At 40.9% G+C, this 12,230-nt stretch overlaps 1 protein-coding gene across 1 annotated transcript; it reads left to right on the plus strand.

Annotated features, from left to right (window-relative positions):
- Positions 1-4,693: 4,693 nt before the first annotated feature.
- On the plus strand, positions 4,694-5,806 carry LOC114515220 (olfactory receptor 3A1-like). Its single transcript, XM_028534557.2, has one exon. The coding sequence runs from the start codon at positions 4,694-4,696 to the stop codon at positions 5,639-5,641; it is 948 nt and encodes a 315-aa protein (XP_028390358.1). The 3' UTR covers positions 5,642-5,806.
- The last annotated feature ends 6,424 nt before the right edge of the window (positions 5,807-12,230 follow it).

Raw genomic sequence — 12,230 nt, forward strand, 5'->3', positions numbered from 1 at the left:
CAGTGGCACAGATTCCCCCATCGCCCAAGCTGGGTACTCATGATGTGCCCTTTGTGTGGACTGAGTACAGCCTCCTCTTGTAGTTGAGTTTTGGTTGCTGTTGGCAGATCAATGAGAAGGATGTACCCAAACAAGTCAGTTACAAGGATTGGATTGGCTGTGACCACTTACCACCACCCTCCACCCTCCATGGAGTATCAGCTGTGCAGGGACAGAATGGTGGTGCTCCAAAGTGGCCTGTAGCTGTCCACTGGGTGCTCTGGCTATGGGGTTTCCTGGATAGTACAGACTAAGGTCAGCCCCTACCTGTGTTTTGCCCAGGGCCCTGCCTGAGCTGTAAAGCAATCTGAGATGGCTGCTACTTGTGCTGGGCTTGGAGATTCCTAGGCAAAGCCAAGCTATGAATCTAGGCTGGGCGCTGTTGGTGCTGGGCCTGAGGCTTACTGAAGCCAGCTATTGCTAGTTTGACAGGTTTTAGGAAGTTGAGCAGCATGAGCCATGACCAGCCATAAATATGTAAAAGGAGCTTGGGTAGGCCCATAAGTTGGGTGGGGCAGAGTCTCTGGAGATCTCCAAGGCAGGTCAAACAGTGTTAGCCAAGTTGATAGAGTCTCAGATATGGTACCAGCTTATCAGCTCAGTGGCTCTGTAGGGGGAGGGCTCAGAAAAGGGACAATGTCCTCTGCTCTCCTTGATGTCAGACACTTCAGTTTTTCCCAATATGCCACTGGTGCCTTTCATGCTGCTACTCTTGTGCTGGAGCTCAGAGGGAATGAGTTTGAGTAGGTGGGTTTGTGTATGGGTTCTTTAAGAAGAAGTGCTTGAGGCTCCAGATGTTTCTTCCACTAACTCAATGCCTGCTTGTTTATGCAGTCAGAAGTTGTGCGGATTTATCTTCCTGGCACTGGAACCCTGGGCTAGTGAGCCTGGTGTGGGACTGGGACTCCTTTCTTCTGAGATATCCCTCCTGAATTTTTATGCACCACATGTGGGTGTGGGACCAGCCTGTTCCACATCTGCATCCTTCCTATCAGTCTGGAGGGATGTGGTTTCTTTAAGTCCATAGTTGTCAGACTTCCATTCAACTCAATTTCTGATGATTCTGAGTGATGGTTGTTTTATATTTTAGTTGTAATTTTGATGTGGTTTTGCAAAGAAGTGAGCCATGTCTGCCTATGCTGCCTTCTTAACCGCAAGTGATTTAATTTTATATTATGAAATTTCACCTTATAATCGGGACTTTTGGGTTTTACATCTGACTCTTTTTGGCATAAAGGTATCTATTGACTTGTATATAATATTTGCAATTTAAGTTGCTAATATCTGAATAATTCTGAGTTTTCCAGTTTTTATTTTTCCTCTCTTGGGTTTTGTATTTAGACAATTGTATTGTTTCCACCTTACTCTTCTCTTCCTCATATCTATTATTTAAAAATTTTGTTTCTCTTTGCCTAAAACTTTAAAATAATGAGAAATACTTGAAGTAACAAAGGCCATTCCTTCCTGCTTCATTACCACTTCACCTTTGTGAATGATACAGATTTGTGACGGACACTCTCCATCACATAAAGTGGTATACTTTCATTTTAAGCAACTATAAAAGTTTTTTCTTTTTTCTTTACATCAAAAATGTATGTAGATATTTATAAATTGCTCTTTAGAAAATTATCTTCGGACTTCCGGCAAGATGGAGGAATAGGTGGATGCACCGTACCTCCTCGTACAACCAAGATTAGAAAACCAATAATTTACAACAATAATTTACTATCAGAATAACACCCAGATCTGGCAGAGGATTTATCTGAATGGAAGTCGGGCAGCCAAGAAGCTGAAGTAGACACGTTCATCCAGACTGGTAGGAGAAGACGAGCCGGGCGGGTGCGGGGCTGGCTCGGGTCGGTGGCGCGCGGAGTTCAGGGGAAAGTTTGGCGCGAACTCGGCGCAAAAGCCATCTGGGGGTGCAAGAAGGCAGCGGTGATCCCTGAGTATGCAAGCTGTGGCTGGCAGACCCAGAGGGATAGCGATTGTGGACCAGGGCAGAGCTCGCGGCCCGGAAGCCCAGACAAGGGTCTGAGTCCAGGAGAACGGAACTATCGCCAGTGTTTTCTCCTGTCCTGCTCCCGCTCCCACCCTGCCCCCACATATAACGTCACAATCTAGCGACTGGTGAGCACCTAAGGCTCCACCCCCCACTGTAACAAGAGCAACCAGACCGAAAAAAAAAAAAAAGGAGAGACAGGAGAAAAAAATATGTTTTCAACAGAGCAGATCAGTCCCCCAGGACTCATCCTTTTGAGCGACCAAGAATTAGCCAATCTATCAGATGTGCAGTTCAAAACACTGGTGATCAGAAAGCTCACGGAACTGGTTGATTTTGGACGAAATCTAGATGAAAGGATGCAGGTTACCATAAAAGAGATGCAGGAAGATACGAGGAGGAGAGCCAATAGTGAAAGGAAGGAATATGAGTCTCAAAACAATACAGTGGACCAGAAGGAAGATAGAATCAACCAAGCAGGAAAGCAAGATGAAATAAGAATTCAAAAAATTGAGGAAAAGATTAAGAGCATCCAAGACACCTTTAAACGTTCCAATATCCAAATTATAGGGGTACCAGAATCGGAAGGGGAAAAGCAACAGATTGAGCACGTATTTGAACAAATAATAAAGGAGAACTTCCCCAATCTGGCAAAGGGAACAGTCTTCCAAGAAATCCAAGAAGCTCAGAGAGCCCCAAAGAAGTTGGACCCAAGAAGAAACACACCAAGGCACATCATAATTACATTAGCCAAGGTAAAAACGAAGGAGAGAATCCTAGAAGCAGCAAGAGATAAGGGGACAGTCACCTACAAAGGAGTTCCCATCAGACTGTCAGCTGATTTCTCAAAAGAGACCTTACAGGCAAGAAGGGGCTGGAAAGAAATATTCCAAGTCATGAAAGACGAGGACCTGCATCCCAGATTGCTCTATCCAGCAAAGCTCTCATTTAGAATGGAAGGGCAGATAAAGTGCTTCTCAGATAAGGTTAAGTTAAAGGAGTTCATCATCACCAAGCCCTTATTTTATGAAATGCTAAAGGGACTTATCTAAGAAAAGAAGATAAAGAAAAGACATGTATAGTAAAAGGACAGCAAACTCACAAATATTAACAACCACACCTAAAGCAAAACCAATAGAAACTAAGTAAACAATTAGAACAGGAACAGAACCACAGAAATGGAGGGCACATGGAGGGTTAGCAGCAGGGGGGTGGGAGGAGGAGAGAGGGGGAAAAGGTATAGAGAATAAGTAGCATAGAATGTAGGTTGAAAATAGATAGGGGGAGGGCAAGAATAGTACGGAAAATGTAAAAACTAAAGAACTCACAAGTATGACACATGGACATGAACTAAAGGGAGGAAAAGTGGGCGGGAGGGGGGTACAGGGGGGAGGGGAGAGAAGGGGGGAAATGGGACAACTGTAATAGCATAATCAATAAAATATATTAAAAAATTATCTTCTTTTTAAGTAAATTAATATATTATATAAAAATAGATTTACTAATATTAGTTCATCTCTTTCCTATAAAATCTATTATATAATGATAGATTTAATTTATTGTACTTAAGATTTTTATATGTATAATCAATAATGGAGTGTAGAATAATTTTTGGCTATTAGTGTTACATTTTAATATTAAGATTTGCTAATTGGAAAGCTTTCATTTTTTTAAGTAAGAAAAGTTTGTCACATGATAATTTATTTACATTGATAGTTTAACATAATTTGTACAAATAGTATGTGAGGCTGGGGCCTACACATAGAAGTACATTATTGACAATATTTTTTCTATTTTTTTCACTTAGTGTAGGTGGTGTGGGGACTGTTCTTGAATTGACTGTTCAAATTTAGGAGCAGATAGTATTCTATGATTATTTAGTTTTGGTCTGTAATTATACCACCATTTCAATTCCTAATTTTGTATATTTTTACATTTTTCTTTTTCCTTCTACTTTTAAAAGAAGATTTTATTTATTTATTTATTTTTAGAGAGAGGGGAAGGGAGGGAGAAAGAGAGAGAGACAACCATCAATGCACGAGAGAAACATCGATCAGTTGCCTCTTGTGTGCCCCCAACTATGGACCAGCAATCCAGACATGTGTCCTGATTGATAATCAAACCAATGACTTTTTGTTTTGGGGGATGAAACCCAACTCACTAAGTCACACCAGTCAGGGCTACATTTTTCTTGATTAGCTATTTTCTAGATAGTTCTTTCTTTGCAATATTTTTATAAGGACTTATGATCAATTTGGTATTTCCTTTTTATTTTACTATCTGTTCATTTTTACTTTTAGCATTATTTTCCCCCCAAATCTCCTCATATAGGTTGTTGGTAGGAGGGCCTCACTCCTTGATTCTAAGAAACAAAGGAAATCAAAATTTATACACCTTTCATGAGGAGGTGGGTGGGGGGAGTTCAAGGTAGTTGTGGTACTAGGCAACTCACCTAGAAGCTGGGTAAAGACTGAAGTGAAGACAGAGAAGGTTAGTGAGTGAGGTGTGGCTTGAGGAGTGGGAAAACTAATACTAGGACACTTGGGAATTTATGCAAGGGCTTGGCATATGAAAGTGAGTCAATATATTTTTATTGAATAACCAAATTGGAAACACTGGTCCTTTTTACCCTCGTGTTCCTTCTTACAGGGACCCATGGAGCCAGAACCTGGGGCCAATGGAACAGTTGTTACTGAATTCATCCTGCTGGGCTTGGTGGAGACACCAGGGCTGCTACCAGTTGTCTTTGTGCTCTTCCTCTTTGCCTACCTGGTAACAGTTGGGGGCAACCTGAGCATTCTGGCAGCCATCTTGGTGGAACCCAAACTCCACACCCCCATGTACTTCTTCTTGGGGAACCTGTCAGTGCTGGACATTGGATGTATCACTGTCACTGTTCCCTCAATGCTGGGTCGTCTGTTGACCCACAAGCGTGCTATTCCTTATGGAGCTTGCCTCACACAGCTTTTTTTCTTTCATCAGTTGGCTGGTGTGGACTGCTTCCTGTTGACAGCCATGGCCTATGACCGATTCCTGGCCATCTGCCGGCCCCTCACCTATAGCACCCACATGAGTCTGATGGTCCAGAGGATTTTGGTGGCTGTGTCCTGGGCCTGTGCCTTTACCAATGCATTGACCCACACTGTGGCCATATCCACCCTCAATTTCTGTGGTCCCAATGTCATCAATCACTTCTACTGTGACCTCCCACAGCTCTTCCAGCTGTCCTGTTCCAGCACCCAACTCAATGAACTGCTGCTCTTTGCTCTGGGTATCCTAATGGCAGGTGCACCTGTGATTCTTATTGTCACTTCCTACATCCACGTGGCAGCTGCAGTTTTACGAATCCGCTCAGTGGAGGGCAGGAAGAAAGCCTTCTCCACATGTGGTTCCCACCTCACTGTGGTGGGCATCTTCTATGGGACAGGTGTCTTCAGCTACATGCGGCTGGGCTCAGTAGAAGCTTCGGACAAGGACAAGGGGATTGGCATCCTCAACACTGTCATCAGCCCCATGCTGAACCCACTCATATATAGCCTCCGGAACCCTGATGTGCAGGGTGCCCTGCGTAGAGTGCTCATGGGGAAGCGAGCCCTTGCATGAGAGGTGTCTCAGGAGGGTAGAACCACAGCAACTGGTCCTTGTCTTTCCAGCATCTTTGAGCTAGACAACTTTTCTTAGGAATGAAACTTCTTATTTTCCAGGATGCTGTCCCCGATAATGGGTGTGCAGCTTCTGTAGGCCACACCCTTGGTTCATTGCCATTTTTCTTAGCTACCCTTTCCACTTCCAATGGAGACAGAAACCAGAATACTCTGTATCTTGGGAGACTGGTGGTTCTACAGGCAGGACCCTTTGTTCCTTTTCTGCCTGGGTCCCCCAAAATACACCAGCAAAGATTCTCTTTAAGCTGGAATATGGAAAGTCAGAGCCTAGTGTCAAGTATTACCTCTGGTCAAGCTTCTTCTGAAACAGCTCCCCCAACCTACTCTTACACAGAATTCCACACAAGAATCCAGACCTAGTACAGTATAATTTGAGACGCTGATGTCCAGTACTCTGTCTACATTGCAAAATGCCAGGGTGTTTAACAGTGAAGAGTCTGTTTCCTTTTGGATATCTTCTTTTTTCTAAAATGGAAATATCCATTGATTTAAAAATTTTCATTAGAAAATATATTTATAAATATATAAACAAAACAAAATTTTAACAGTGGGATTAAAGTCCAAACCTTTACCCTGTCTGTTCTCATCCTCAATAAAAAAACTTTCCAGAAGAAACCACTGTTGAGGATTTGGGATTACCTGTCTTGTTTTTCATTCATCTATAAACATGTTTTATAAGTTTTTAAATCAATATGAACATGTTTTACAGTATAAACAAATTATATATTTCATATGAATAAGGGCTTGTTATGTCATGTTTTTTTTAACCAAATACCTAAAAACTTACCTTATTCACTTTAATAACTGCCTAGTGTTAATTTATGCATTAACCTTAATTTACTTAACCACATCCCTTTGATGAAGTTTAAACTGTTTCTAGGTTTATTGCAATTATAATCAATAATGTAAAGTGTAAAGATTATTCTTTAAAAATGTGTTTCTGTTATCCTGCAAGAATTTCCATAAAATAAGTTCCAATTAATAAGATTCTTGAGTTGAGTAAAATAATGATTTAAATTTTTGTAAATATTTTCCTCTTAGCTTACAAAAAATAGCACTATTTTATTATTCCAACAGTGAGTGAAACAGCCTGTTCTCTACACATTTGTTAACAATGGCTATTATAAATAAATACTTCTATTTTTTTACAATGTAGTGGTTGAAAATTACCAACTTTTATTTTAATGTGCATGTCTTTGATGTTCACATAAGGCTAAATATATTTTCAAATGTTTATTTTCTATGATGTGGACTGAATTGTGTCCCATCAAATTTATATGTTGAAATGCTACCCTCACCCCCATGTGACTATGTGGAGATAGGGTCTTTAGGATATAATTAAGGTTAAACTAGGGTGGGAGCCTAATCTAATAGGGCTATGGCATTATAAGAGAAGAAGAGAGAGAGAAGGGCTTCTCTTCACTGCAAGGTGAAGACACAGTGCGAAGTGGCTCTCTGCCAGCCAGACACCATGACCTGAGACTTCCTGTTTCCAACACTAAGAAAATGATTTTCTGTTGTTTAAACTACCCAGTCCATAATATTTTTTATAGAGGTCTGACCTGAATTATACAACCTGTTAGTATTCCCTCACTGGAAATTCCCCAGTTTTTATGAGGAATAATTGACAAATATATTTAAAGTGGACAATGTGATGATTTCATATACATTCTGGAATGATTACCAAGATCAAGATAATCTACATATCCAAAACCTCACACAGTTAACTCTTGTGTATGTGTGTGTGTAAGAATGCATAAGTCTACTCTCAGCAAATTTAGAGTGCACAATACTGTATTATAACTATAGTCACTATGCTATATGTTAGATTTTCAGAACTTATTCATTTTTTAACTGAAAGGTAAACCCTTTGACCTACATCTTCCCAATTCCCCTTTACCCTAGTCCTTGGCAACCAAAATTCTACCCTCTGTTTTTATGAAATTGGCTTAAAAAAAGATTCTACATACAAGTGACACCATACAGAATATGTCTCTCTCTGCCTGACTTATTTCACTCAGTGTGATGGCATCTAATTCTATCTGCGTTGTGACACGTTGTCACAGTGTCAATAATTCCTTCTTTTTATGGCAGAATAATATTTTTTATCTATACATACCACATTTTGTTTATCCAATCTCTGACAGAGGATATTGAGGTTGTTTCCATGTCTTGGCCATCATGAATAATGCTGCAGTGAATATGGGAATGCAGGCGACCCTTTGAGATTGTGATCTCATTTTCTTCAGGTATATAACCAGAAGGAAGATTACTGGATCAGATGGTAATTCTACTTTGAAATTTTTGAGGAGGTTCCATACTGCTTTTCATAGTGGCAGCACCAATTTACGTTCCAACAAACAGTGCACAAGGGTTCCCTTTCCCCCACATCCCCACCAGTACATGTTTGTTGATTTCCTGGTGATAGGCCTCAGCCTTGGTTGCACTAGGGGAGCATTTGGAAGTTCCAGGGCCTGGTCCCACCCCTAGAAATTTTGATTCTGATTAGCTGGGGTTTGAGAAGCCTGCCATAATGTTCAGGAGAATCACCTGGAGAGTTTGTTAAACACACAGATTCCTGGGTATCGACCACAGGTAATTGGCTAGGTTTAGGGTGGTATGCAGAAATGGGTCTTTTGTTGATAGCCATCCTAACAAGTATGAGGTGATATCTCATTGTGGTTTTGATTTGCTTTCCCTGTTGATTAGTAGTGTTGAGCACCTTTTCATGTACCTTTTGGAAATTTGTGTGTCTTCCTTGGAAAAAACATCCATTTTGGTCAAAGCTTCTACTTAAGACTCATGCTGCAGACAAGAGCAGCCTGGCTTGTGCTGGCGATGGTGGGGCAAAGCTGGGACTTGGGACCCAGAGGGCAGGGAGCAGAGCATTGGCAGCTCCTGTACAGTAGAGGGCAAGGTCTCAGAGAGCAGGACACAGTAGTGAGGGGGCTCCTGGAGGAATGCTTCATGCAGAGACGGTCCAGCATTGGGGAGGAGGCACAGGGGCAGCACCATCAGCTGGGTTCAGCACTGGTGAGGACTGTGGGCATCCTTGGTAACAAAGTTGGCCAACCTCCACAGTGGTGACAGGGCTTGCTGGGGTTCTCCTGCTCTCCTTTTTCCTGTCATTGGGTAAAATTCCTCCAAGAAGACCCCTTCTGGTGCCGAGCTGCTCTGGGGGGAAGGGATGATGCAGGCAAAAAGCTCCCTACACTGCACCATGGGGCCACCCTCCATCCCTGGTGTTAGAGCTCCATGGGGATTCTGTGGCTGCTCTTTTGGAGGTCAGAACCTTCCCAGGGTTATTTTCATCAATTTGTAGTTGTTTTTTTAATGTTTTTGTTGTTTTGTGGTAGAGGGATTAGCATTGGGACCACCAAAGCTGTCATCTTGCTGATGTCATGACCTCCCATGAGTTGTTTTTCAGTGTCCTTTGCCTCTTTTTCTACTAAATCATTAATTTTTATTGACTTGTAGAAACTTTTTATGTGTTGTGGATATGAACCTTTGGCCATACATTTTGTACATTTTGCAAATAATTCCACAACGTCTCCCAATTTGTTATTTTTCTTTCATCTTTGTTTTTGATGTCTTGCAACAGTTGGAAGTTCAATATTTTTATGTTTTCAGATATATCCTTTTTTATAAACTCATGGCAATACTCTCTAAGTATTATTTTTTCTTCATGATCTTGAACAACTTTCAGAGCTCCAATTAAATATACCCTTTACCTGTCTTTTTAGATTTATCCTCAACATTTCTTACAGTCTTCATTTTTCTTTTTTTTTAATATCTCTGTGCTACATTTTGGATAAATTCTTCTAGTGTATATTCTTATTCAGTAACTTTGTATTCTGCTCTGTTATTCAGATGCCATAACTGTTCAATATGTTTTTAAAGTAATTATATGTTTTATTAATGGAAGTTCTATTGATGTTTTTAGAATCTACTCCAAGTCACTTTTCATAGTTTTTGTTCCGCAGGTGTTTGCAAGTTTTTTAAATTACTTTAAATAGAGTAAACATAGCTGTATATGATCCATGTATTTTAATACCTAAAGTCTTTGTGGGTCTTTTGTTTTCTTTCTTTTCTAGTTGTTCTTAATCATGATGTTTTGTTCTTTTGTGTGCCTGCTGTTATGAGTTATCTCGTGCCCTCCAAAAAAGATGTTAATTTCTAACCCTCAGTACTTCAGAATGTGACCTTATGTGGAAATTGGGTTGCTGCCGATGTAATTGTCTATGTTAGGATGAGAGGTCGTACTGCAGTACAGTAGGCTTCTAATCAATATGGCCAGTGTCTTTATAAGAAGACAGTCACTGGGGGAATGACACAGACACACAGGGAGAGTGGCACATGGTGAAGAAGGCAGACATTGGAATCATATAGTTTTAACCCAACGAGTTCCAAGGACTGCTGGTAAACCCAAGAGGGTAGGACAGGTTCCCCCACAGATTTCAAAGGGAGCCTAGGCCTTCTAATACCTTGATTTCAAACTTCTAGCCTTTCCAACTATGGACAACAAATTTCCATTGTTTTAAGCTGCCCAGTGTGTAGTACTTTGTTATGGCAGCTCTAGAAAACTAAAATATCTGACTTTCTCTGACTGTGTGCTAGTCAGACTCAGTTCCAGTGAAGTTATTTATATGAATAATTTAATACCTCAGGTGAGGTATCTTTTTCCAGAGATCATTCATTTCTTTAAAGATGATTTGTTTCTGCTTCCAGTAGTACATGGTGGCTGGCTGTCTTAGTCTGTTCAGATTGCTGGGGTATCATTGACCAAATGGCTTATAAACAACAGAAATTTATTTCTCACAGTTTCAAAGGCTAAAAAGTCCAAGATCAAGGTGCCGTAGATTCAGTGCCTGGTGAGGGCCCACTTCCTGGTCATGCTTTCTTTGTGTCTTCACATGACAGAAGGGGTGAGGAAGCTCTCTGGGGTCACTTTTAAGGGGCACTAATCCCATTCATGAGGCCTCCACCCTCATGAGCTAATCACCTGCCTAATGCCCCACTTTTTAACACCATCACATTAGGGGTTAGGATTTCAACATTTGAATTTTGGTGGGGAGGGGGATGGGGAAAGACACAAAAATTCATCCCATAACAGTGGCACTACCCATCCACCACAACATTGTACTGATTTAAGGCTTAAAGATTTCTGACCACCAAGATAATGTGCACCTAGGCTGAAAATGAATAGTCAGGCTTGTTCTTGCATTAATATAATACTGCAGTAGTAGTTCTCTTTTACACAGAATTATTTTTAAACATATACTTAATGTCTTTGTGGATTTTTACTGATGTTTAAGCTTCTACTATTATTTATACTTTTTATGTATAGTATTTTTACAGTTTTATGTTTAGAAAATGTTACTGAACAATGAAAAGCCTTAACATTCACATCACATCCCTACACCCACAGTGCCAGCCTAACAATGGAGGCACAGCTCCCAGTGAGACCACCAAGTCAAAAATTCTATGCAGGGAGAATAAGTAGCAGATGCAATGTGATAGCTAGCGAGTTGCACTGGAGGTAGCAGCTGGAAGTCGACCTCATTTATACAGACTGACATCCTGAGCTATTGTATTGGAGCTGAGGCTGCTATCACTGAGCGTTGAATGCTCTCAGCCCCTCCCTAGAGCATAGTCTATGGTATATTTGAAACAATATTTATCACAGACAAGAGAAGCAAAAAGTATATTGTTTGGGAAAGAAGACTTAATTGGAAGGAGGTGGGAGAGTAAGTCACATAGCATAATTGTTGAGATCACACACCTTGTAATCAGACAAATACTTTTGGACCCCAATTCCTCAAAGTTCTAACTTGGTGGTCTTAGGCAAATTACTGAATCACTCTGAACCTCAATTTATATATCTGTAAAATGGAATTGTTGACAATGTTGTTTAGGATTTAATGTGTATAAAGCTCATGGTATGGTATAACATACATATATAAGGGTCACATGATAAATGTTATCAGTTATTATGTTAGTAAACACATTGGTGGTCTCCTAGTAGGAGCTTTGTGTATTACTTCATTTAGTCCTCCCAGCGATCTGAAGCAATATCCCTATATTACTTTCATTCTACAGATAAGAAAACTGGGGTCCAAAGGGGTGTAGTAGCTGCTAATACCTGGGAGAGCAGGTCTATTCATCTACAAAGGCCCACAGTCTTCCTGAAGAGGATAGGCTATCAAATGGGTGATGGGAGTATTTAATTGAGGAGGACGTGAGAGTCCTAGGGCTGCACTACAAAACCCTCTCTACTTTCCTTATCTCCATCACTAGACTGTCATCCTCTAAGGTCCTGGCCCAGAACCTTGTGGCAGGGTACAACTTCCCAGGGGTCCCTGGGCCCTGCAGCACAGCACAGTGCTTCTGCCACCTCTCTGAATCATTATGGGACTCCCAAGATGCAGTCTCTTTGGACTTCACTAACAAGGCCCCAGGTGAGAAAGTACTTTATTCCTGAGGATTCATTAAGAATTTGACATTTGGCCCTGGCTGGCATAGCTCAG

Source organism: Phyllostomus discolor, chromosome 8 (assembly GCF_004126475.2).
Source record: "Phyllostomus discolor isolate MPI-MPIP mPhyDis1 chromosome 8, mPhyDis1.pri.v3, whole genome shotgun sequence".
Taxonomy (NCBI): domain Eukaryota; kingdom Metazoa; phylum Chordata; class Mammalia; order Chiroptera; family Phyllostomidae; genus Phyllostomus; species Phyllostomus discolor.

Excerpts from the sequence above, each read along its gene's own strand:
- LOC114515220 (XM_028534557.2), top strand. The coding sequence starts at position 4,694 with ATGGAGCCAGAACCTGGGGCCAATGGAACAGTTGTTACTGAATTCATC.